At 43.6% G+C, this 26,466-nt stretch overlaps 1 protein-coding gene across 2 annotated transcripts in view; it reads left to right on the top strand.

The window, feature by feature from the left end:
* The first annotated feature begins 841 nt into the window (after window positions 1-841).
* The window catches only part of LOC117249594 (NXPE family member 3-like), an 86,366-nt gene continuing 60,741 nt past the window's right edge, over window positions 842-26,466 (top strand). The window contains exons 1-2 of one of the 2 annotated variants that reach the window (XM_078165118.1): window positions 1,050-1,289; window positions 9,162-9,315. In XM_078165118.1, coding sequence (XP_078021244.1) covers window positions 9,214-9,315 — 102 coding nt within the window. In that variant the 5' untranslated portion in view covers window positions 1,050-1,289; window positions 9,162-9,213. Of the gene's footprint in view, window positions 1,290-9,161; window positions 9,316-26,466 lie in introns of both variants that reach the window. The other variant, XM_078165119.1, reaches the window with a different exon arrangement.

The following is a 26,466-nucleotide window of genomic DNA, read 5'->3' as shown; positions in this document are numbered from 1 at the left end:
GCATATGAATATTAATGAAGGAGCGCCCACTGAGCTTCTTTTATTGATCGTTTGAACGTCACGTGGTGGTCATTTTTGATTAAAGGCCGACGTCTCAAATGCTCTCCCTGCTACGTCTAAACGATCTCAACTTGATACATCAGGCCGACGTCGGCCAGATGTATGTGTGCTATCTGAATTTCTATTTAATAAGAATTTCCAAAAAATTAATTTGGTTTGCTATGAAAAAAGTCTATTTTCTTCAGTAGCTTTGACATTACTGGACCCAGACACCCCACAACAATGTAGAATGCTTAGGCCAAGTGGGCCTAATAAGGTCCACCTCTTTATAAATGGGTTTCATGCTCTTTCTGTTTTATATGATTTTTTTTAAACAAACACCATTTAAAAATAAAGGTATAAAATTGAAGCTATTGAAGAAAATAGACCTTTTTCACTGAAAACCTATGACGTTTGTTTAAAAAATTCACTCTATGTTGCTCATTGTTTTCTGCCTGTGAGAGGGAGTTGGAAATCACTGTTGAACCCAAAATGAATATCCGAGTATTTGTCGAATATCCAACGTCAAACTAACTTCACCACGGTGACCGAGCAGGTGCTACAGCAGCGGAAGTTTGCGGCCTGCAGCACAGAGAACAGGCATGATCCCGCACCAACCAGCCAGACATGAAACGCCGTGGAAGCGCATCATACTCAGTTATCGAATAGTCACTGTGGCGTGAGACTTGCCTTGGTTTGTTCAGAGCGTGAGACAAAGGTGACTCAGATATGTGACAGCTGGCAATCCTGATACGTGGCCTCATTGAATAGAGCCTGTTATACCTGTTGCCTCCACCTCCTGAGGTGATCGCTGATGAGATTTTTTTGGCAAACAACACTATTAAAAATCCAGCCCTACGCAGAACAGGCACATAGACAACATTCTTGTTACATTACTCTGTACAATATGTCTTCTGTCTTTTATAAAGGATTTTTTATGATTACATCATCCTCCATTCAACATTAAAATGGGTTTAGTGTTTTATAGTCACAGATGTGCCTTCAAAAGCGACTCACCCCACTGAGACGCCTCATTTGGCACGTAGGAGTGTTTAATGTTAAAACAAGGTGGGATACTCTTGTCTATTACTGCTGTGAGCGTGCTCCAGTGCTGTCTGAAGTCACCACCCTCCCATTCATTACCAGGAAATCGAGCAAATACAACGAACTTTTCGGCAAATGAGCAGGACAGAGTGCAGAACCAGCTAAGATATCATCACTGTGTTCTCTCCACACGATTCTCTGCTGAGGTAAGACACATTATATGCTCAATTAAAATACATTTAGAGTTTCCTTTTATAGACATGTGAAAACTAAATGTTGCCACCAGCCATTCTAATATACATGTGAACTTTTGAGGTACTTTTATTTTACTTTCATACTTAAATTTTATTGAGACTTCTGCTCTACATTTCAGATAGATATTGTTATTTGTTCTCAATTGCATGTCAGAACTATGTATAATATTGTATTACAATATATTAAAACATTATGTGCATATCACTTTAATATTGCAGCTGCTAATGGTGGGGCTAATTTAAATACTTTGTATAATCACCTACAGTGATACATTATAATGTATTTGATAAGTACACCTTGCATCAACCTGAACCTGTGAAGTAAGTAGGAACTATAACTTTGAGATAAATGTAGAGTAAAAACTACAGTTGATTATTAATGAAGACTTTAACTTTTGACACTTAAAGTACAATGTGCTGCTAATACATTTTTTTTTCAAACACTGGTTTGTCAGCAGATAATTCAAATTCCATTTATTTCATTTAGTGACTGGTTCAGAGAAATTGGGCTGTTTCTGAAGCATGATACCTTTATACTGTATACATTCAAGCACAAAGCTGCAGCAAGCTGAACTTCTGAACGTCTGCATTCTTTAGATCAGACTGTCTGATTTCTCTTACATCCACGGCATTTGTTGTCTTAGCAGAAATATGTTTGAACAATTTGCAGAAGGCTATTCTGCTCTGTGTCATGTGAGGGAAAACATGTGTGCAACATATGTGTGAGACTGCAGTGTCAAATGGATGTTCCTTGTGGGTGTAACGAAGAGAGTTACCAGTGACAGTTTTACATTGTAAATATTTCACAGCTGGGCTTGGATACATGCACTTTTTCTGGATAATTTAACAGTGCTTCAATGATTGTACTTTGGACTTTAGTTAATATCTTACTATATAATGACGAAAACTCTGTCTGTTGGTGTGTGTGTGTGTGACTGACTTAGTCAATCCATGTGACATTTGGCACAGTGGTAGAGGGTCATGGGAGGATGCGAATGAATCAATATTACATCAATTGGCCAAAGGGGGGACGCTATAGCAACCGATTGAAATTGCAAACTTTGAATGGGCATATCTCATGCCCCGTGTGTCGTACAGACATGAAACTTTTCACAGAGATGCCTCTCCTCATGAGGAACAAATTTGCCTCAAGAACCCATAACTTCCGGTTATATAGATTTTCCGCCATTTTGAATTTTTTGAAAACACAAGTTTTGACCGATCTGCATGAAACTCGGTGAACATAATCTAGGGACCAATATCTAACGTTCCCTCTTGGCAAATGTTGGAAAACTTACGAAAACTGAGCTTCTATAAGGCAATGAATATTGCGGAGGGCGTGGCTCATCACATAAAGGTGTATAACATCTCAAGGGTTTCAGCGATCACCACGCAACTTTGTAGGCATATGACCACACATAATCTGAGGGGACCCCTCCATTATTGACCCCATCAAACAAAATGGGGGCGTTAGATAGTTAATTTCTTATCTAGGCCTAACGGCCATATCGATTTTTACTAAACTTGGTAGATATGTAGAACAGGATGCCTCAAGGTGACTGGAGAAATTTAACTCTAATTGGCAACTGGGTGGCGCTATAACATCAGAAAAATGCTTAAAAATGGCTAAAATGCGAAGGTAGCCACCGTGACATCACCCATTGTTTGTGGCATAGCACTTACCTGTCTGCTTCAGGGTGTTCGTGTGAAAGAGTTCCCTGCAGGTACGAACACCAATATAAATGTTCCAGAGGGTGGTGTTGGCAATTGGTGTGGATGTTTAAGAATTATTATTATATTTATGTATGTATTTGGTGATGGGGGGTAAGTAGCAGTAGGCAGACGTGCAGCTTGTGAACAGGCAAGGCAGGCAACTGCTTGGGGCCCCCGAGACTCATGGCCGAGGGCTGTTTTTACCGAAATGTCTCAAAAATGTATTAGCCGCAGTGACCGCATCCCTCTCCCCCTTAAACAACAACGGGCGATTTGCAATGACATCTCAGTAGGAAACCTCCCGAAAAGGGCCCCACGTCAATCCCATGATCCCACGTTAACCTGTGTGATGCTAATTGTTCTGCAAGTTGGAAATGCAGCTGAAGGGAAATGAAGAAGAGTTATCCATCAGGTAGTAAGAAGAGGAAGAAAAAAAAGAAGATGAAGAAAAAAGAAAGAAAGACAGTGGTAAGTGGAGCAGATAATGATAAGCATGACATTAACAATAAATGACTGCTGTTATTGATCTGTTACTTTGTCTAACTAACGGGGAGACAGACTTGAATAGCAGCTAACATTAGCGTCAGAATGCTAGCTGACGCTAACGCTAGCTTACGCTAATGCTAGCTTACGCTAATGCTAGCTTACACTAACACTGGCTTACACGAATGTGGCATCCTGGACATTTCATTGGTATCATTAATGTTACTAAGTGGGCCACCCCCTTAATTATTCTGATTATTCTAATTGCTTGTGTAGACACACCTGATTTCAGACTGGACTAGAGTAGTTACTCCGGTAGCGTAACGGTTGCTCTTTGCCCTGTTGTCATGGCGACCGCTGTAGTTCAGTTTAACCGTATACTCGTTATACTACTTTACTAGTGCTTTATCTGTTTGTGTGTTTACAGGTGAGTTAAACATGTTTACACAAGCATCCATATGTTTAGATATTTTCTGTTTACTCATTGATGTTTACACTTGTTAAATGTGAAGATGTGAGAAGTTAGGTAGCGGCGGTCAGCGACTGTTGTTATATGTTGTTGATGTTTGTATTTATTGTGAAGTTTACTTGTTGTACCATGCTTGCTGTACCTGTATGCTGTGTGGACATGAGTGTTTGTTGAAGGTACAAAATGTATTGGAGTGATTTGGATGGAAAAACAGCTTTTTCTGTAACTAATAAAGTTGTGTAAGAGTTCATAGGTAGCATTAAGCTATGAATGCTATGATAGCAATGAATAATGAAAGCTATGCCCAAGAAGAACAATTAAAAATCTGTCTCTTATCTCTCCTCAGGATCATTACTTAAATTTATGACCACAAAACAGACAGATAAAGTGCCCCTACCAAATGCTGAAGATGAAAACCATAAGTCCAGTATTCCACTTTAATTGATAACATATGCCATGCCCTGTAAAGATTCTTTATGACAATATACACCGTTTTGTTTTTTATCACATCAGTTCCAGCAACATCCACCTCCAGTGGGATAGTGGCCATTCCACCTGATGGTTGTCATGAGCAGGAAGAGACACCAAGAGAGGCACATTGAGCGCTCACACCGAGTGATGATACTGATGACTGTGAGTTCAATAAATTTTACTTCAACTGATAACATGTGACATGCCCTGTAAAGATTCCTTATGATAATATATACCCTGTTGTTTTTTTGTCACATCAGTTCCAGCAACATCCACCTCCAGTGGAATAGTGGCCACTCCACCTGGCGGTTGTCATAAGCAGGAAGAGACACCACAGGCTCACCGAGTGCCCACACCACGTGATGATACTGATGACTGTCAGTTCAATAAATCAGTAAATTTTACTTTAATTGATAACATATACCATGCCCTGTAAAGATGCTTCATGACAATATATACCCTGTTATACCCTGGGTTTTTATATACCCTGTTATACCCTGGGTTTTTTTTTTTTTTCAGGGTGTCCGCGGGGTCTTAAAAAGTATTAAAAGTTGATAAATCAAATGTCGGAAAATTAAGGCCCTTAAAAAATATTAAAAAGTCTTGATTGCGATTTTATGAAGTATTAAATTTTCTTGGCATTCAAGCTTTGACAAGAAGTATCCATGAATGTATAATTTATTTTCCTCCTCACGACGAAGCGAAAAAAAAAAGTCCAAAAAAGTTAAAGGGCCAGTGTGTAAAATGGGTTGAAAACAGTGACATCAATGGTCAAATTCTAGATTGCAGGGCTCACTCGCTCACCCCTCCCGTCGGGTAAATGACGGTGGCCTCGTAGGACAAAAAGCCTTGGGCAGACACGAGTTTTTCAGGAGTAGGTCTATCTAGTGACGAGGTGAATGTTTATTTAGAAATCTAAACCATGTTACGATATTGTAATGAATCACTCACGAGCAGGAGACCAGAGGAGCGTTTGGGAAAAAGGCGTGTTTATTTGAGCACTCCAAAAACTCCAGTAACACTCCAGGGGGTAAAAGACCCAAACTCTGACTCTTCTAGTGTAACACACACACACACACACACACACACTTCATACACACATACTCACTTACAGTACCCAGCGGGGCAGCCCTCCCCTCTCTGCTCCACCAATCTCCAGCCCGCACACTGACTGACAGCTTACCACACTCACCACTGGGTTGCTACAATATTGTAGCGACCCTGCAGTAAATGTTCTGTTAATGTCAATGTTCTGTGAGTTAATGGCATGTTTGGGATTGAATGAGTATAGGTAGGGGGGCGGGGTGCGAGTGTGACGGGGACGGGGATGAGGGCTGTGTGAGTGCGCTTGCTGGTGTGTGTATGAGCGAGCTGGAGGAGAGAGCAGCAGTGCACAGTTGGAGTTACAGCTAAGTTGTTGTTTGTTGGTTGTTTTGGCGTGGTTACGGCCAACAGTAACCTGTACTGTTCAGTAATAAACGGTGGTATTAGCTGTACTGAATCCAATTAGCAGGGTACATAGGAGTAACGTTACTGCTATCCTATTGTCTGTTATTGACATAAGACTAAAATTTTCAGTACGTCCTGCGCTGTGATCTGCGGAGGGATACACCGGTGAGCAGGCACAGGCACAGACGTAGCCTGTAAACAAAACTCAGCTGCTTATTTAGCCTAGCAATATCTCCGGACTATAGTGGCTGCAATGGACGACTTTGAACGCGATTTTGAAGAGTTTCTTGTAGCGGACACAGATCCAGAGCCATACTTGTTTGAGCCGGAGTACACAGATGAGGAACTCCATGTGTTTGATGCTGAGCGGGTGAGAAGAGAGGCTGAATCCTCCGCTCCCATTTTGCTGCACAGAATGGGATTCGGTGCTACTATCGTTGGGGAGATATATCATCAGGAGGAAAAGCGCCGCAGAGAGTGCATCACAAGGAGTGAAGTTACGTCTTCTTTTCCTCGCAGATGACGGTTCGGGTTCATTCTATCCTGTTGCGTGGTAAGTGTGGTCCATTCGCAAACTTTATAACTAAAAAAACTTTTCACTACTCTCTATCGATGAACTACTAACACTTTCTGCTGTTTCCTCCTCCTCCTTCCTTCCTTCCTTCCTTCCGCTGTTTTTGTTGGTTTATTTATACACACGAAACGCGTTCTCTGACTGGCTGGATTGCCCGCTCGGGCTGCCGTGAATACATGGCGGTGCAAGATGGCGACCTCTCTAAAGCAAGGCCCTTGCTATATGTGTATGTATATATGTATATATATATATATATATATATATATATATGTATATATATATATATGTGTGTGTATGTATATATATATATATATATATATATATATATATATATATATATATATATATAAAAGCATAATTATAAGGCTATGAAAACCAAACGAATTTTATTTTATAGCGATTATACACTTATATAAACATATTAATGGGTAGAATATTCAGATTCAGATGTGACAAATATTACACACTGGCCCTTTAATAACTTAAAAATCATGGCGAAAAGGTAGTTTCTTGCAACCCTATAATTAAGATAAAAATATTCACAAACGAAAGAACACTTCTGGTTGCTGATAAGTAGTGTTTAACTTTTGATTTTTCACACTAAAAATTAAAACCCCCGGCGTGCAGACAGATGCGCGACTCAGAGCAGCATGTGTCACTGACACCAGACTCAGAGCGCAGCGGACTGGTGGAAAATGTCACCATCAGCATATTATTTTACATCAATTAAATCTATTTTATCATTATTTTGAGTCACACTATTGAAAGAATTTAGTCGTCTGTGTTCAAGCAGGATAATAGGTCTCCATTCATTGCACGTCGGGCATTTCTTTTTTAATTACATGATAGATATTCTCCCTTAACTCACCAATAAAGAATACCTTTGTCCATTTCAAATAACCCGTGGCAATAATAATATCCCCGTTCTCTGATTTACTGTGAAACTTTTTTAGGCAATTCATGCAACAGTCAGACCAGATGACTTCTTTACTCGGCCTAATGGGGCCGGCCTTTATTTGTCAATCAACCAGAAACAATCAATCAATTAAAAACACAAACTGGAACTGGAATATGAAATCTTATATGCCTAACAGACATTGCTTCTTGTTCTTTGAGTTTACATATGGCTGAAGGGGAAAAAACACAACCGTAAACTGACAGCATGATTAGTGTTGCATTCAAGGTTCCCCCAAAAAAACGGGAGAAAAAAAAGGCTGAATATTCGAATTTTTTTTTTTTTTCATAATCGAATCCCGTGCCCGAGCTTGGAATTTTTTGGGTCAGCCCTAAATCCCACATGTAAGGGGCTAGCCATAAGGTTGTTTTCAGCAAGTTGGCCTTGAATAGCTGATGTTGAGCTGTAGAGCTGTGTTACTTGTTATGACCTAAGGTGTATTTTAATAAACCTGCCTTTGGTTTAATTTATTCTTTCAAACTTTATTCCTTCTCATTTTATCTGTGTTCTGTTGTATGTTTGTGCTCCATAGATTTAATTGCAAACTACAACTGTTTAGTAAGTTAAAGATGCATTGCTGCTAACGACAGCTTGAAGTGGCGATGAGGTCTTAAAGTATTTGTGGAAGGTCTTTAAAAAGTCTTAAAAAGGTATTGAAATTAACCTCAGGATTCCTGCATATACCCTGTTTTTTTTTGTCATATAAGTCCCAGCAACGTCCTCCTCCAGCAGGACAGCAACTCCTATCCCTCATTGTGTTGTGTCACCTGCTACTACAACAGGTAGTAGTAGCAGGTGACACAGCAACTCCTCCCCCTCATCGTGCTGTGTCACCTGCTACTACAACAGGCTTGACCACATTGGACGACCCTGCAGAATGGCCAAGTGTTCTAAGCCATACTGAACAGTGTGCATTAGTCACAGAAGAATTTGAACCCGTGCTTAAAAAGTGCTCATAAGCACTAGCCTTATAATGTGGGTTATTTCCAATGTAACAACCTTGTTGTTATTTAGTTATTTTGTTTTTTATTGTTCTTTACATTTATATTTTCACATACTTTATATTTTCAAAATTACAAGGTTTTCATGTTATTTAATTCTAATATGTAAGCTATGGTATGTGAACATTTGGAATAAAAAAAGTTTTGATTTCCTACTTTTTTCGTTGGTGTCAGATTATTTATAACATAATGGTGATGAACACTGGTCAGAAGGGCCCCCTGGGAATTTTTGCTTAGGGCCCCAACAGACTCTAGAATCGCCTCTGGCAGTAGGCATGTCATGGTAAATATTATGTGTTAATTATGTCTAATATTTAGATTCTTTATGTTAAATACAGGGAAGACATAATATATTTGAATACCTGTTCATGGAAGACAGTAGTGACACAGTATTAACGGCGCCAGTTTCCATCAGTCTGTGTTGCTGGTTAGATCGCCACTACCTGTGCATATACCATGCCTGATTCAAATATTTACAGTACGTCATGTACAGTACATGATGTTGTACAATATTGGGTTTCCTAGCTGCTAGAGAGAGAGGCTGCTGTCTTTGGTTGTGGCTTTGATTGATGGTTGATCAAAGGAATTACCTGTAAGACTGGATCTAGTAATGATAACTGAAAGTTGGACATGTCACACTATTTGTATAGAGATTCAGCATAACAAGGTTTCAGTTACCCCTTTGTTCTTTTTTTATGTTTCATTCCAGGACCAGAGGAAGTGGTTACAGTGCTGTATTACGGCCATAGATTGGGAGTGTCATGAAGGCCAGAGCTTGTACAAGAAGGGAGTGGAGCGCCATCCTCCTCGTTCTGGCCGTGGCTGTCTTAATCTTAGTGCTTCGCAACATGGAGTTTCTGGAGGTGAGAACCTGTTTTTAGTGGGATCACTTGAATGCTGGCTCCTATTTGAAATGTTTGTTACCCACGGCAACAACAAGCGTGGCTGAAAGTGAAATTATTATAGTGGTTCCAAAAACATGAGCAGTCATTTGGCGATGATGGCGCTGCTCAGCTGGCGACTTGCTTTCCTGCTCTAGTAATCTGGTGTGTTTCGTGTGTTTTAGTGTGTTTTTATTTCTTGTCTGTTTGTGTACCCCTCAACTGGACTCTAAGCCTCTAAGCATCATGTGGATGTTTTTGCATAAGTGAATTTTATTGTTTATTGGACTGATTGGACTGTGTTTGTTGCGAACGCCTGGCATGTGGGACGCTGTCAGCATGGTGCACCGGTTGAAGTGTCAAAAATCGGTGCCTGGAAGTGGGCCTGTAGGCTCCCGACCTTGAACCTCTTGTCTCTTATCAGGTGTCCTCAGATGTCGATTTGGTACCTTAGGCTCAGCTGGCAAATACTTAAAGAAACACTGGAAACAGGCAAAGTCCGATGCAATCAAGTTTAATGTGTCAACAGGCTTTAACACATACAACTTAGCGAGTCAGACTCCGGAGTGTGACTGAAAACTTGCTCTCAGAACCCTGGCTTATATGCTGGTGGAGATTCAAATGAGTCTCCACCTCTTTTTGCTAATCTTTCCCTCTTACGACCAATTCTATTGGTGGAAAACCTTTCTTTGTGTCCAATTCTGATTGGGCCCATTTTTAATGGTGTAATGCAGCCTGGAATTTCCCAAGTTTTCTTCCCTTAGGTCTGGTTTCGCTTTCACTCTATTTTTAAAAAACATGTGTATTTTGGGGACTTTCTATACAGTCCTCAGTGCTCTCAGTCTTATGCAAGGTGAACCTTTAGAGTGCAATCTGTGAATGTGTGTATGTATTACAGCATTTGAGTATGTGTTTCATCGTTTAACAAGACACAGCGTGTTCTTTCAGTAGGTGCATACAACATGATTACATAGTCTGGTGCTATGGTGCTATGAGTACTTTGACACATACAACAATGTTTTATCATATTTAAATGTAGATCAAAGAGCTTTATAATGCCTTATACATAAAAACATGATTATATGAGTTTCTTAATCAATTTATACATCTTAACCTTACTGTTTGATCTGTTGGCACAAACTTTTACACTACATTCCCCCCTTTGGGGCTACAATAGTCCCATATAATACTTTAATCACAGAGGGAGAGAAAAATATATATTCCCCCCTTTGGGACTTTATAGTCCCATAACTACTGATTAAGATTTATATATTACCATACTGGAATCATCTTCAGTGATTAGTAATAAGATTAACGCATAAATCAGATTTCATCAAGTATCATTTTGTCACACATATCTGTATTAGTGAATAACACACGTCATATATCCCCTTATGAAAGAGCAAGCATAATCATCAATACCTTTAGGTTTCATCATCAGTCATTATTACTTATTATCCAATCATCATGGCATTATCATGCATAAACTCCCTTTTGTCGATTCATCATGTCCATGTCAGTCCTTGTGACTTAAGAAGTGTTGAACCGCCACCCTCCCTCTCAGCAAGGAGACCTCCGCCATGAGGGTGTCTCGGGACTCAGTCATTTCTTTGAGCTGGGCCCGCAGCTTCAGCAGCTCCTTGGCGGTGTGCTGCTGCTGCTGTCGGCTCAACACATGATTCTCACCCTTTCTGATTGCATAGGTGTCACGGCGAATCCTGCGCATTTTTTCACGCAGTACTGGGGGAAGACTGCGCATCAACATGCGATAAGGTCCTTGGCCAACTGCGTGAAACTGGTTACGCAGTACAGCCTCAATTTCACGATCTTGCTTAGTTTTAGCCTTCCCCTCAGGCAATAGCCACAGATTGGCCTCAACGAATTCTGGGACTATGTCATACTCATCCTGTAGCCTGTTGCGCATATAGGTGTGCAGTGGTTGTACTGGCGCAGGACCTAGCAGTCTGCCTCGTGCACTCCTTTGTTGTTTAGCTGGCTCTGGGGGGGGGTCAGGAGTAGTAGGTGAGTAACTTAGTGACTCGGTCTCCTCGTCCGTTACTGATGAGGTGTCATCACACCCACGGTATTGGCAAGGAAGACATCCACTCTGACATGGCATTTGTGGGGAGGTGGGAGTTTGGACCTCTCTAGCGCCTGCTCGTGAGGTGGAAGGCCCTTGGGCCCCCGCGACATTCTGCATGAACTCTAACTGGGAGTATGGCGGGTTTGGGTTCCCTGGAACGGGATCGACTGGGGCCTGGACTCCCCAAGTGGAGGATTCTGCTTCTGGATTGGCACCTTCTTGGGGATTGTCGGCATGACTGGGGACTATTGGTGACATCAGCAGCTGGCGAATGGTACGTGCAGGTGCAGGGTCATCCAAGACTGCAGTGAAGACCTGTTGCGGCGTCATCATGTAGGGGTTGGAACTGCGTCGTCCGCCCGTCTGGACACCTTCACCGGGGTTGCAAAGGGGCACCAGGCGACTGCCCACGGGGTATGGTGGCGGAGGTGGACGAGGAGGTCCCATCACGCCTGGCGCCTGCTGTTGATACTGGAATACGGGCTGGTCCTCTGGGTTCTGCTGGTATGGATGTGGGGTTCTCCAAGGTTCAGCCATGGTTTATGTCTATCTCAAAAGTTTGTAAAGGACATCTTTAATGTGCTATCCCTTCTTTGTTAGTACGGTGTCTGTCCCTACAGCATTTTGATATTGTGTACAAGCCATGCAAGCAAAATTACTGTGTCTAATGGTTAAGTATTAGTGGGGTTGGTGACGGCAAGACTCCTAGGTGTTCTTACATTATCTCTTCGTACTTTCCCTCGACTGACTCCCATTTCTGATCATCAGGGCCTAGTATCTCATCTGACGTCATCATTTCATATTGGTTTCCCTCATTCCATCCTGTGCTCTGGTGGAAATTGCTAAGCTCTTTCCCTTCGGGGCCACCCATGTCTTTATATAATTCTGTGATTGTCTTGGGATGGGAGCCTTGATCTATTACAATAAACTGTCCGGCAACACTTGCCATCGTTCTTCTGATGAGGAGTTGTACCAAGGGAAGAATACAACAGGCTAGTACAAAAAGGGCCAGTACTACAAATCCCAACAACATCCCCATCATGTGTAAAATCTTTTCAGGGGATAACTTTGATATCCAGTCCCAAATTGAGGAGATTTTAGTGTTCCAATTTGAGTGCTGTACGTGTTGGTCTCGCATGGTACGTATGCTATTCAGAGCCTTGGTTAAATTGCCATCCTCCCCGGTGTGCATGGGGATGACGGTGCAACAATGTTCTCCAACTACATCACAGATCCCTTGGTCTTGAGCAAGCATAGTCTCGATGATGAACCTGTTTTGCAGTGTCATCAGGGATGTAGCATGTAACTGCTCGCTCACCCCTTGTAAGGCTTCTATAGTCCAATTCACAAATCTTTGTTGGTTGTACCATAAGTAATTTATCCAACGGCTATTACGAGCTATATATTGGGCATTAGCTATGGCTCCCCAGATCGGCCAGGAGCCTAACACTCTACCTGTCTCTATCCATTCATCTGATATAGCCTGTGTGTCCCTGGGAACCCCTTGTGGCACCTGATCCCATGTGATGTACACACTAGCATCCTCCTCCCAGGAGAGAGTTGGAGAATTGGTAGACCTGCGAGACCGTGAGTGATTATTGTTATTTTGGCTGTTATTCAGACTCATGATTGTGATTTGTCCTGTTAACATTACTGGGGTACAGATTCCTGTCCAATTCTCTGGCAGCACAGTTTTCACCTGAAGATCATTTTCACACATCCAAAATATATCTGCCAGTGGCACTGTACCATTAGTTAAGTTAAGTGTCAAAATCCAGGTGGTATCGTTATAATTTCGTCCCATAACCATTGAATCGTTCCCACCATTGACTACCTGATGGCACTGAATTTTAGCCTCTTGAGTTGTGTTACATACTTTCTGTACCCCCGTGAGCTGTACCCTACCCGCTGATGAAGATACGTTTCCCACAATCTCCTCATACCGACATTGGATCAGTCTCTCTGCCTCCTGGGAAGAGTTAGTGGAAGTAACATTATTTAACCAATGTTCTATATTATCTCCCCGTGCCACACAAAAGGGGAACACAAGATCTGGTGCCAAATGTACTACTGGGGGCACGTGAAACTCTTGCTGGAATTTGTCAGAGGCATTTTTAAGATTTCCCGGACAAATAGCAGTTGTGTTGGTCCACCTGTCTCGTCCTGCCGCCATCCACATGACACATGCAGCAAAACATGTACTATGCTCCCAGCACTTATCTATGTTTGGGAGAGGCTTAACTGTGGGTATGCCCCTCCTTCTATGGCATGCTACGCACGTGATGTTAGTTACCTGCTTTGCGGAGTATTCTAACCACTGGTAGAATATGTTAGACGTCCAAGTAGTTGTTCTAATTATCTCAACCTTTTGCATCACCACGTCTCTCGGCTTTCTTTGGGACCTTGAGTTCAATCTTAGCCATTTACGGGCCACTTTCACAGATAAGGTAAGCCCTGTTTCTATATTGGTACAACCTCTCATGTTACACCAAACTCTTGCCGTCATCATTCCCTCTGCAGTACAGTGTGGACTTATGGACTGACCATGCAACCTGATGTTTCCTGGACCCTCCACCAAGATGTCATCATAAGCATGTGATTTATAGTAGGTTAGTTGTATCATTTCCCTGTGTGGTATCTGTCCCTGTTTTGCAGCCATAGTTCCTAATGCCACTAAGCAGTCACTTGTCTGCATCTGATGTCGATTGCCCAGTTCTACTCCTGCACTCTGCCTCACTTTCAGAATAAGTAAGAGGGTTAGTAGCACTGCACCTATCACTCCCAAATTAGCTCCTCCTTGCCTGATCTTCAGACCCTCCTGCTTGCCGGGGGGCTGTTCCTTCTTCAGGGTCTGATTCTCTTGTGTCTGTGTCTCTCGAGTCTGAGTCTGAGCCTGAGTCTGAACCTGTGCCCGTGTCTGGTGCTGGGCCTGTGTCTGAGCCTGATGCTGGGCCTGTGCCTGAGCCTGACGCTGGGCCTGTGCCTGAGTCTGATGCTGAGCTCTCTTCTCCTTCTTCTCCCTCCGTCTCTGTTCCCTCTCTCTCCTGTCCTTCTGCCTCTGCAGCCACCTCTCTCTCTGCACTTGTCCTCTCATGATCTTCCCTATCTCTAGCAGATGATGACTCATGAGATTGAGATTGGCTGCCAGTCCTGGAGGCTGAGGAGCTCCTCTCTGATGAGCTCCCTGCCACTGTTGATACCCTCTCTGGTAGCGACCCGCTGCTCTCACTCTGGGTTGAACTGCTGCCATCGCCCTGGGTTGCCTCTGCCCTGCGTCTCTGTGCAACGCGTGCTGACCTTCTTGTCCCCTGTTCCTGTGGGGAGGCGTCGCCATCCCCTTCTGGTTGATCTCTCTCTGCCCTTGGGGCGGCCTCGCCGTCCCCTTGTGGATCTGGGGGAACTGCTCTCTGCCTGCGTCTGGGCCGGGGTATGGGTGGTCTCTCTGGGACTTGTGGGTTAGCTCTGCAGCAGTGGTTAAGGTGGAACCAAACGTCCTTACCTTCAACTTTCAAGGCAGTTGGTGTGGCAAGTATCACCTTGTATGGACCTTCCCTTCGTGGCTGGTCCCACTTTCTTTTGAACACCTTGACGTACACCAGCTCTCCTGGACGTATTCTTTGGAGGTCTCTTGGGATGTCGACCCCTCTGTTCTCAGTGGCACCCTTCACCTGCTGGAACACAGCCCTGTGGATACGAGTTAGACTTCGTAAGTATTCAAACATTTCGCCTTGTAGTTGTTCCAGGGACGGTCCCTCATGGGGACCTCTTAAGTATGGTAGCGGCATGGGCCGGCCCGTAAGCATTTCATGCGGTGTTAGATGCGTGACTCGGCTGGCTTGTGAACGCATAGACATTAGTGCAAGCGGTAAAGCATCCACCCAGTTAAGCTTATTTCCACTGTCTGCTACTATTTTAGCTATTTTGGTTTTCAAAATACCATTCGCCCTTTCTACAGCTCCCTGTGATTGGGGATGGTATACGCAGCCAAATTTTTGTTTGATCCCTAATTGTTTCAGTGTCTCCTGTATGACGTTAGACACAAAATGGCTACCGTTGTCGGATGATATGGTATCTGGCATTCCAAATCTTGGGAATACTTCTTGACACAAAAATTTTGCAACTGTTCTGTGGTCTGATTTTGCTGTAGCTTTTGCCTCCACCCATCTACTGAATCTACATATGACCACCAAAACGTATCTCATTCCCCTAGCTCTTGACTGTGGTCCCATGTCTATGTAGTCTAACATGATGTGTCTAAAGGGACCGTCTGGGGGTGGTATGTGTGCCAATGGGGCTGAAAAAACTTTCCTGATATTGTGTTGTGCACAGATGTCACATTCATTTAGTACCCTATCCACTGTAGCTGCCATAAATGGTGACCACCATACTGCTTGTAGTTTCCTTAGTATCTCCCCCCTTGCGCAATGGTCACTACCATGCGCCCAAATTATGGCATGTCTCAATAGTAAGGTTGGTAGTACAAAGCGGCCATGGGCATCTAGCCAAACTCCGTGCAATGGCCCTGGTCTCATGTTTTTTACAGCACCCCTTTTTATCCATAAACGTTTTTCAGCCTCCTCCACTCTATCCTGAGCGGCTTTAAGCGAGGGCAAGGAAGTGAGGGATTCACAATCTTGTATGGTAAGTATAGGTGCCATTACTGCACCTATTGCTGCCTGTTTAGCTGCCTCATCTGCCAGATTATTACCTTTTGCTATCAATGTATCAGTTTTTTGGTGTGCTGGACATTTAATTACAGCTAGAGCTTTGGGAAGTAACATGGCTTCTAAAAGGTCAAGAATGGCAGCTCCATGGGTTACAGGAGTGCCGTCCGCTCTACGAAACCCTCTTTGTTTCCAGATGTTAGCATGAACATGGCACACGCCATAGGCATATGCTGAGTCCGTGTAAACATTCAATGATTTCCCCTTTGCCAATTGACATGCCGCTGTTAAGGCTTTTATTTCTGCGAGTTGGGCCGAGCAAGGTTGAGCAAGGCTACAGGCTTGCAGTGTGACAAAACTTTGATCAGTGTTATTGAGCTGAACAATACCATATCCTGCGTGGCTGCCAGTGCCATCTCGAAAACAAGAACCGTCAACAAACAGTGTGAGATCTGCAGGAATTGGTTGGTTATGTAAGTCTTCCCTGGCGCGCATGAAATTGTCTGTCTCATGAATGCAATTATGTGGTGCACCTTCTGTTGGCAACATCAGCTTTGTGGCGGGATTAACGATGGTGCAACGCTGTATGTTAAGTTCAGGGGCTGACAAAACAACTTCATAGCCCGTACGCCTGGCTTGCGTCAGAACGAAACGTGGACTTGTTAGCAACGCATGGATTTGATGAGAAGTGTACAGTGTCACAGGATGTCCCATGGTCAGCGATGATGCTTTCTGAAAGGCAAAGGCAGCTGCCGCCAATCCCTGGTAGCAGGGTGGCAAACCAGCCTCTATGTTATCAAGTTTGGTGCTGTAATAAGCTAGTGGTTGTTTACCTGTAGGTGTGTCTTGCATCAGGACAGCACATGCAAAACCAGATTTCTCTGCAACATAAAGGTGAAAAGGTTTAGCATAATTAGGAGTCCCCAACGCAGGGGCAGATTGCATGTCATTCTTTAAGGCTTGGAACGCTCCCTCCGCCTCATCTGTCCACTGCAACTGTGCTGCGTTGTTTGTTTGTCCTGCTGCCCTAATCAGAGCCCTGAGGGGAGCAGTTTTTATGGCATAGTCACAAATCCAAGGTCTGCTGTAACCTGTCATACCCAGAAAAGACAGCATCTGACCAACCGTTTGCGGTTGAGGGGCCTTGATTACTGCTTCCAATTGCGAGGGTGCAATAAACCTTTTATCTCCACACAATTGTCTCCCCAAATACTCTACTGACTGCTGGCAGAATTGCAGTTTGTTTTTACTGACTTTATGTCCTCCTTCTGCCAAGGCTGTAAGCACAGCAATGGAGTCTTTCTCACACTGTTCTTTGGTTGCACTACAGATAAGCAAATCATCCACATACTGTAACACAGTGCTTGGCACATTCAAACTTGCCAAGTCCTGTGTCAGCGCACGGTTGAAGAGCGAAGGTGACTCGGATAGGCCCTGCGGGAGGCGCTTATATGTAAATTGCCGACCTTCATACGTGAAGGCAAACAAATACTGAGAATCTGGGTGTAGTGGTACACTGAAAAAAGCTGAACACAGATCAATGACTGTGTACCACTGGGTGTCTGGTGGAATATTTGAGAGCAACGTATGTGGGTCTGGAACGTGTGGTATTTCCCCGTCTATTACTGCGTTTACAGCTCGTAAGTCGTGGACCAAACGGTAGTCTGTTGAATTTGGCTTTCTTATGGGGAAGATAGGTGTGTTACAGGGGCTTCTAGTCTCAACCAATACTCCTGCCTCTACCAACCCCTTAATTGTTGGTCTGATACCATCAATGGCATGTTGCTTGAGAGGATACTGTTTTTGATATGGTAAGTTAACGTGTGGTTTTAGCTTAATGTGAACTGGCTGAGCTGATTTAATTAAACCCACGTCTGTTTTGTGAGCTGTCCACAGTTGTGATGGGACTTGATTTAACATCTCCTCATGTTCTGTTGCAATTGCCATTTGGGTGGATGTGGCTACATCTACCACCACCTTGTCTGCTAGTGCCTCATCACCTACTTTAAGTGAGATTCTAATGAACTGTTTGTCTTTAGAAATATGGATGTATTTGCTTTGTGTAGGTATCCACTCTTGCACCTGCATGGCACGCTTGACCATGGGACCAAGATGATGAGACTCATAATGTTCTGCCACCAACAATGTGACATGTGGCGTGGAGTTAGGTACCTGAAACCACCCTGATAATTCATCTGGAAGGCGAACTGCAGCTGCTACACCCTCTGCTCCCAGAAATATGTCTTCACTTGTGATCAAACATGGTTTTTTGTTAACTATTGCATCCCAGCATTCTTGGTAATCTACATGAGTCTGATCTTTGTCATACATGAGTGTGCAATGCAGTGGGAGAGTGGGGGTGTGTGCTGTGTCGTAGTGCATGCGAATCCACGCCCCCCATTCAGCCCATTTCTGTTGAAGATGTGACTCCTCAGGTGTCAACTGAAGCCAATAAACCAGAGCCTGCTGTTTGTCTGGTGTGGTTTGGGGAAGCTGGGACATCATGCCTTGTGGGGGATCATCAGGGAAATCCAAATACAACCCATCTTGGGTACACATGATTTTAGCCTTCAAGGGACATAAAATGTCTCTTCCTAACAAATTTACTGGGGTGTAGGCTGAATATAGCAAAGGAGCACAAATGACTCTTCCTGCAATGAGCATTGGAACGGGCTCAGTCAATGGTATGACTTGTGATTTCCCAGAGAAGCCTATTGTTTTTATTGATGATGTAGAGAGGGGGAGCCTTGAGCCTTCTTTTCCAATGCATGAATATGTGGCTCCTGTGTCTACCATGAAAGGATACTCTCGGTCCTGGATGACAACAGGTATGATGGGTTCGTCATGTGACTGGAGTGATATAGCTGGTAACATTGTTTCCCCCTCAGGCTCCTCTGGGCACCCCTACCAGGGGCGTGGCTGTTCTGTACAGGGCCAATTCTGTGCTGGACCTTCCCAAGGATTGCTAGGGCACTGAGCTCGTATGTGACCTGGCTGTCCACACCCCCAACAGAGGTTATCAGGTGGAGCCTGATTGGTTCCTGGTTGTTGATTGAACTGCTCCTGATAGCCCTGCTGGTTGCTTGGTGTGTAATTTCTGCCTCCTCTCCATCCCCGGTTTCCTCCTCGGCCCCTCCCTCTGGGGGGTCGTTGGCCGCCACCACCTCTTGGTGTTTGTGACTGATAATAATGATGGTGATGTGTGGCATTGACTGCAGTGTCTTTGCTTGCTGCGTTGGAATCAGCAAGGGCTGGCTGTGGAGGAACTTGGGGTTGGCCGCCCTGTGGAACTGCTTGGGTGGCCATTACCATGGGGGCTTGAACCTTGGCTTTCTCTTTCTCTTTTTTCACCTGTTTGCTCAACTCACCCAGCTGTAGCTGAGTCAGCTTGCTGGCCAATTGTTTATCATCTTCCTCCTTTTTCTTTTTGTCCTTCTTATAGAGTTCTACATGATGAACGATGTGCTCTGTAAACAGTGGCCATTCCATCTTCATCAATCCTACCACACCCTCTAGGCGTCGCTGTACCTCCTCAGGCATGGCCTTTTTTACCATCATCTTAAAGAGGCTCTGGGTGGTTTTGTTTGCGTTCCATGCCTCTCCCGTTTCTTCCTTCCATCTTTTCTGGAAATTGTGCAGGAATTTTGAGGGACACTCATCCTCCCCCATGGTTTCTCCTTCTAGTTTGGATGGGTCTCTTTTTGCTGGGTAATGTTTTCTTAGCTGTTCCCACACACGAGCGCGATGGCGCCCAAATTCCGCTCCGTCATTAATATTGGTCCCAAATGCTGCATTCAGTCCAGCGTCTGTAAATATCTCCTTGGTGGTCTGCTTTCCTGCCACATACATGAGGATGGCTTTGATGTCTCCTATCGCCAACCGTATGCCAGCTGTGGTCTCTTCTAGGGCTAGTATCCACTTATCAGCGCCATCTGTGAGTGTTGGTAGACGTTCTGCCAGGCCTATCATGTCCATGAATGGCCAAGGTTCGTACTGCAATCTTCCACTGGTTTTTGTTATAATAGGGCACATGTGGGATTCCTCGCCATCCTCACTCTCTTCTTTCGCCATTTTGAGTACTTTTAGGACTCTCCCATTTCTTAGTGTCATACCTGCTGGACTCAGACCGCTGCTGTGTGCTGCGCCGTTGTATGACGTCAACTCGTTGTCTGTATCCTGTATGTCCTCTGTTCGTGCCTTGTCAGTTTCCAGAGTGCCCTGAAGTCGTATAGTGACATGCTCTTTAGTGGATTTGGTGCTAGGTTCTTTGTGTCCTTGCCTGGGGCCTTGGGGTTGTCTAATTCCTTCCTCTAAGGCCTCTATTTCTTTGGACATGTGGTCCAGTTTTTCGTTAGTTTTGTCAATTAATCCTTGCATTTGTTGAACCATATCCCCATAGCCACTCTCCACATTGGGACTCTGGCTGCTCCTGTTGGCCTGCATGGTACTCACCCCGTTATTTAGGTCGGGTGGTGGGCTAAAGGCAGCCTGTCGCCTGCGCCACTCCTCTTCGAGGCGTGCCACCTCTTGTTCCATTAATATTTCTATTTCTGGGGTGCTCTGGTGTCTCAGCATCCGCTCCTGCTTTACTTTTTGTGGGTGTCTAATCTCTCCAGTAGGGAGATCATAGCAGCTTGAGTGGTGGGGCTTGGTGTCTCTCACCTTTGGTTGTCTGCGTCTCTGCTCTTCATGTCGTCTCATAGGTGGGACTTGTTCTTCACTGGGAGGAGCCTCCCCTTGGCTGACAAGTCCTGTCAGTTCCATATCTGTGGTCCAGGCGCCATCACTGTTTCTCCTGTTGTGAGGTGCTTGTCGGCGCAGATCTGTCTCTGGGATCCCAGCCTCTTCGTCCTCTTCATCAGCTATTGACCCATCAGTACTTTCTGTATCTGAGAGGAGAGCTTTCTCCATTGGTAGCCGTTTTCTCGGAGCTAATGGTTTTCTCCGTTTGGGTTCTTTCTTAGCGTTCTTGGTTAAAGTTACTGTAAAAGTCCCTTCCATTTGACCTCCCAGTTCTGTGGTTTCTAACAATGCATACTGTCCTATTGTTGGTTGCGTCGGCTCTTGTGGGTATGGGGGTGGTGGTGGTGTGGGTAGGGGCGGGGCTGTAGGCATTGTAGGGGTTGTGGGCGTCACCTGTTCTTTCGTCTGCTCTTTGTCTTTTTCTTCCAATTGCACCATCATTCTTGACCCTGTTTGTTTGAACCATCCCAAAACCTCTCTCTCCTTTGCACGTTTGTTTTTTAGTGTGTAACTTGCCTTAATGTCGCGAGCCTCAACGTGTCTTAATTCTGACTCCACCTCATCACAGCATGCCAGGTTGAAGGTACCCTCCATAGGCCAACGATGCCTACCTGATGTTCTTTTGTGCCATTTGGCTACACACCGTCGGATTCTTTTAGCTCGAGTTGGATGTTGCCTTATTACTACCTCTATGGGGGTTAAAGCCCCTTTCTCCATTTTATCCTGTCTGGCTCCCATGAAGCCTTGTTTGGCTTCACTGTTTCTGGAGATCTCTGGTTGTTCGTCTGTTTCTGTAGTGCGTATCAGCACCACTATCTTGCCTACTGTTATAGCCGGTTTGTATCGTGTTCCCCCAACTGGGTTATATTCTAATTTATTCGACCCGTCCCCCTGTGGAACTTGTACTATGCACCCAAATTTTCCTGTCTCCCACTCAACTTTTCTGGGTACTACAGTAATCTGCAGCCGTGGATGATATATCTCTCCAGTTCTACTCTGTATTCTTATCTGTTGCAGAGGCAATGAGGCTACTGGTGCACCTTCATAATTTTCACACAAGTATTGCAATAGTGTGTGTAATGAAAAAGGATTCCACAATTTGCGCAAAATCGCTTCCCACGGGGCACCTGGAAACAGTTCTTTTACTCTTTTCAAATTTACAAATTTAGTGATTTGCCAAAGCTTCTGCTTAATTTCTTGCTCGTCTTGCCAGTGCTCGACCCCCTCGCTGTCGTAGTATGATCTCTCTATCCAAAAATGTGTTCGTATTCCCCTATATTCTATCGGGCCCTCGTTTAAACAGTGTTCTTCTCCCCAAATCTCGTCTTCAACAATTTCTCCCCCATCCATCTATTTTTAGCTGCTTACTGTTCTGTCCTTCAGAGCTCACCTCCCTACTGCAACAGGTTGATTTATCAGTTTAATTTCTTTTCTGTTGGCTCTACTCCATCCAGCTTTCAACAGCTTGATTTCAACCTCTCTTTTCTCTATTTACTTTATTTTGTCATAAACTAAGACTCTTTATCATCTATAATGTACAATTTTCTTTTTTAAACTATACTTGTCACTTATTTTTGTTTTTCTCACAATAACAAATATCTTTTTCCTAATCTCCCCTTAACAGCCGACCAGTTTGTATGGAATTCACCCGAGCAACTGGTCCAATCAGTGAAACACGTGGACTTTTGTTGGCACCATTAGGTTACCCTTATTTGATTTTGTTTCACTGAGACACTGTTAATAACTACCTCATGTAACAAAGCTTTGATGAAACAAATCACATAAAACAAACACACATATACCCAAAATGTCTATTTTCCTTTGTGATGGCTTTTTAGCCCAATAGAGGTCAGAATCAAAATATCAATTTTAACAAAACTCTATTTGCGTAAGCCCTTTTTTGTTGGCTACGTTCCTTACTCTATCCTGGCTGTATTTCTCATCCCCTCCTTTTGTGCTCTCTGTTCAGTCAGTCTCCCAATGATTTGCCAGTCTTTTTCCTTTTTTTCCGCTACATTTATTTAACACTCTACTGTATTTACAACACTTTATACAATGCTTCATGCATTACCTTGAATAGGTTTTATTGTGTTTACTCTAACTTACTGCTAAATATATGTACAGCAACTTTATAGCTTACAGTTAGATTTTTACAGTTTTTACACTTTTGATCGATCTGTTAACTGTTTTGACTTGTTTTTTTGTCTTTTTTCCTTTTCCTTTATCTCTTTGGTTGCAACTTTTTAAGCGTTCTGCCCGTGTCAGACCTGTTCTGTCTACGGTGACTCCCCTCCTTCTTGGCCGGGAGGTCACTTTCCTCAAAACAGCGGTATCCACAGAAGCTTCTTACTTTAGGCCTTTCCTTAATCTCTATTTTCTAAGCTCCCCGTCTAAGCAGTCCCAGCGGTTGACTCACACACACCTGCCCCTACAGGCTTAAAGGTGTACGTGGCAAGTCGCTAGCGGTATCCACGGGTTCGCTTTTGAGTACCTCTGACTCTCTTATTTTTGCATTCCGTCCGAGCAGCCTATTGGTTGGCTCAACGCCCCTGCCTTTACAGATTTAAAGGGTACGTTGGTCAAGTCAATAGCGGTAACCACGGATATGCTTTTACATCTCTTTACTCTTTTACCGGTTTTACTTCTTATTTTCTCAATACTTTAAATACTTTAACTATCTTTTCTACTTTTGTTACCTCTCACATTCGCACACACATGCACTCTTCCCGCACCAAGATCACATATATTGCATCAAACTTAGCCGTCTCCCAGTGATGTTAGTTGTGACTCAGTAGTGTTCTTGATAATTCAACCAATTCAGTGACACTTTTAGCAATTCAATTAATTAAATCGTTATAACTAGGTTCTTTAGAGGAGGAACAATGCCAAATACCTTCGACCTGGGCGGCTCCAGCACTGCACCCCAGACACACCCGGTTTAGGCAGAAAAAGACTCTGCTTACCTTTGTTTGGTGGCCACCTGTGTGTCTGGCGTACAGCCCAGTGCTCCTGGTCTCCGGCCCCGACACGTCCTTCTCTCCTGGCTGGCAAATCGCCACTTGAAGTGTCAAAAATCGGTGCCTGGAAGTGGGCCTGTAGGCTCCCGACCTTGAATCTCTTGTCTCTTATCAGGTGTCCTCAGATGTCGATTTGGTACCTTAGGCTCAGCTGGCAAATACTTAAAGAAACACTGGAAACAGGCAAAGTCCGATGCAATCAAGTTTAATGTGTCAACAGGCTTTAACACATACAACTTAGCGAGTCAGACTCCGGAGTGTGACTGAAAACTTGCTCTCAGAACCCTGGCTTATATGCTGGTGGAGATTCAAATGAGTCTCCACCTCTTTTTGCTAATCTTTCCCTCTTACGACCAATTCTATTGGTGGAAAACCTTTCTTTGTGTCCAATTCTGATTGGGCCCATTTTTAATGGTGTAATGCAGCCTGGAATTTCCCAAGTTTTCTTCCCTTAGGTCTGGTTTCGCTTTCACTCTATTTTTAAAAAACATGTGTATTTTGGGGACTTTCTATACAGTCCTCAGTGCTCTCAGTCTTATGCAAGGTGAACCTTTAGAGTGCAATCTGTGAATGTGTGTATGTATTACAGCATTTGAGTATGTGTTTCATCGTTTAACAAGACACAGCGTGTTCTTTCAGTAGGTGCATACAACATGATTACATAGTCTGGTGCTATGGTGCTATGAGTACTTTGACACATACAACAATGTTTTATCATATTTAAATGTAGATCAAAGAGCTTTATAATGCCTTATACATAAAAACATGATTATATGAGTTTCTTAATCAATTTATACATCTTAACCTTACTGTTTGATCTGTTGGCACAAACTTTTACACTACACGGTGTAATGTGGAAAAGCCAGTGACTTATACTCGGAATAAACTCATGTCTCTCCGGACTGCAACGGCCCTGGCAGGCCGAGTGATACCCGGTCCCGGACTACTTGACAACATACCGGATGATCTGAAACGACTGGCAGGACGGAGAGGTGAGAGGTGGACCAGGTTGACAGCTCACGGCTGCAGCAACCCCTGCAGACTACAGCCTGGAGGAGGAAGCGAGGCAGACGGGGAGGCATCAGGAGGAGACCCCAATCACGGGGTTCCAGACTGGCACTACCTGCTATAATCCTGGCTAACGTGCGTTCTATTCAGAATGGATGAGATAAGGGCATATACGAGGTACGCTTTTATATTCCGAGAGGGTGCACTCCTCTGCTTCACTGAAACTTGGCTGCAGGCGGATGCCCCAGACTCACTTTTTGACATTAACGGCTTCTCACTCATATGAGCAGACAGGAACAAAAGCTCGGGGAAGAGCCGAGGGGGCGGAGTTTGTGTATACGTAAATGAGAGGTGGTGCTGTCAATATTCTGTCAAGCTGTCAAGTTGTAATAGTGACTTTGAACTGCTGGCCATTGGATTGAGACCATTCTACCTCCCTCGGGAATTTGGCTGCATCCTGCTGTTTGTTGTTTATGTTCCACCCAGTGGTAAAGCGCATCGCGCTGCTGCCTCAATAGCAGACAGTGGGTCTCATTCATGAAACATGAGCAGAAGGAATTTTTGTGTAGCCTGTTCGCAGACGGAAATTTATGTGCGTGTCCGCATTCATCAATATTTTAATAGCTCCGATCTTTTCGTAGCTACTAACAAAATCTACTCCTGCTCCTGACCACTCGTAGTGCTTGTGTAAATTTAGTAAAGCACATAAATATTGCTTGTCACTATTGGAAATTACAATTTTAATTCGTATTGCGCTCTGTTATGTACACAATACACAGATGCCTTTGAAACACGTAATCTAAACATGACAAAATATTAAAAATATAACACATTTAGTTAAAGTAGTTGGCAATTAGCAGGTTTAAGAATCCAGATTCATGATTGTGAATTATCTATGTAAATCAACTCAATAGATTACACGTTCTTTCTACATGTTGAATGATGATAATAAAAATATCCATAAGGACAGCCGGATCACAGCCTCTTCAGCCTCGGTGCCTGGGTTCAGCAGGGGCAGCAGGAGCAGCAGGTGGTGGAGCCACGAAGGAGCACGCGCCAGCTGAAAGAATTATTTGAGACAACACGTTTTTTTTTTTTTTTTTGTGGCTTTTTGATCATTTGAATGAATAAATCTGATTTGAAAAATGTTTAATTTACGTTGTATAAAACAGAGCTTTAGGCTATTAGGATTCAAATAATTTGAAGACAATGCATACAAAACTGCTGTAGGCTATATGTTATCCGTATCATTTGTTAAAATAAATGTTAATTAGCTCAACATTCCGACAGCCATCACTGATTTAGAGTTTATCCATTACGCACAAAACATCTCTGGTTTCCCGTTCCCACTTCATTCAAAACCCCACAAATGAATCTTCTGTTTGTTTGGTGACCGCTGTATTTTTTGTGTGTGCTTATGCGTTTCTTTGCCTCCAGTTTCATATAAAACCATTTACGCTTCACCTCTGACATGGTTTTTTGTACCACCGAGACAACATTTACAGCATCTGTTACCTCCCTCCAGGCCTTCGCTTTGCCTGTCCCTGTCACACCACTACTAACTGAAGAAAATAAAATGTTTTTTCTTAAGTCCACTTCACCCAAAATTATTTCGATC

This window comes from Epinephelus lanceolatus, chromosome 23, assembly GCF_041903045.1.
Source record: "Epinephelus lanceolatus isolate andai-2023 chromosome 23, ASM4190304v1, whole genome shotgun sequence".
Taxonomy (NCBI): domain Eukaryota; kingdom Metazoa; phylum Chordata; class Actinopteri; order Perciformes; family Serranidae; genus Epinephelus; species Epinephelus lanceolatus.
This window is presented reverse-complemented; position numbering and strand designations above follow the sequence as displayed.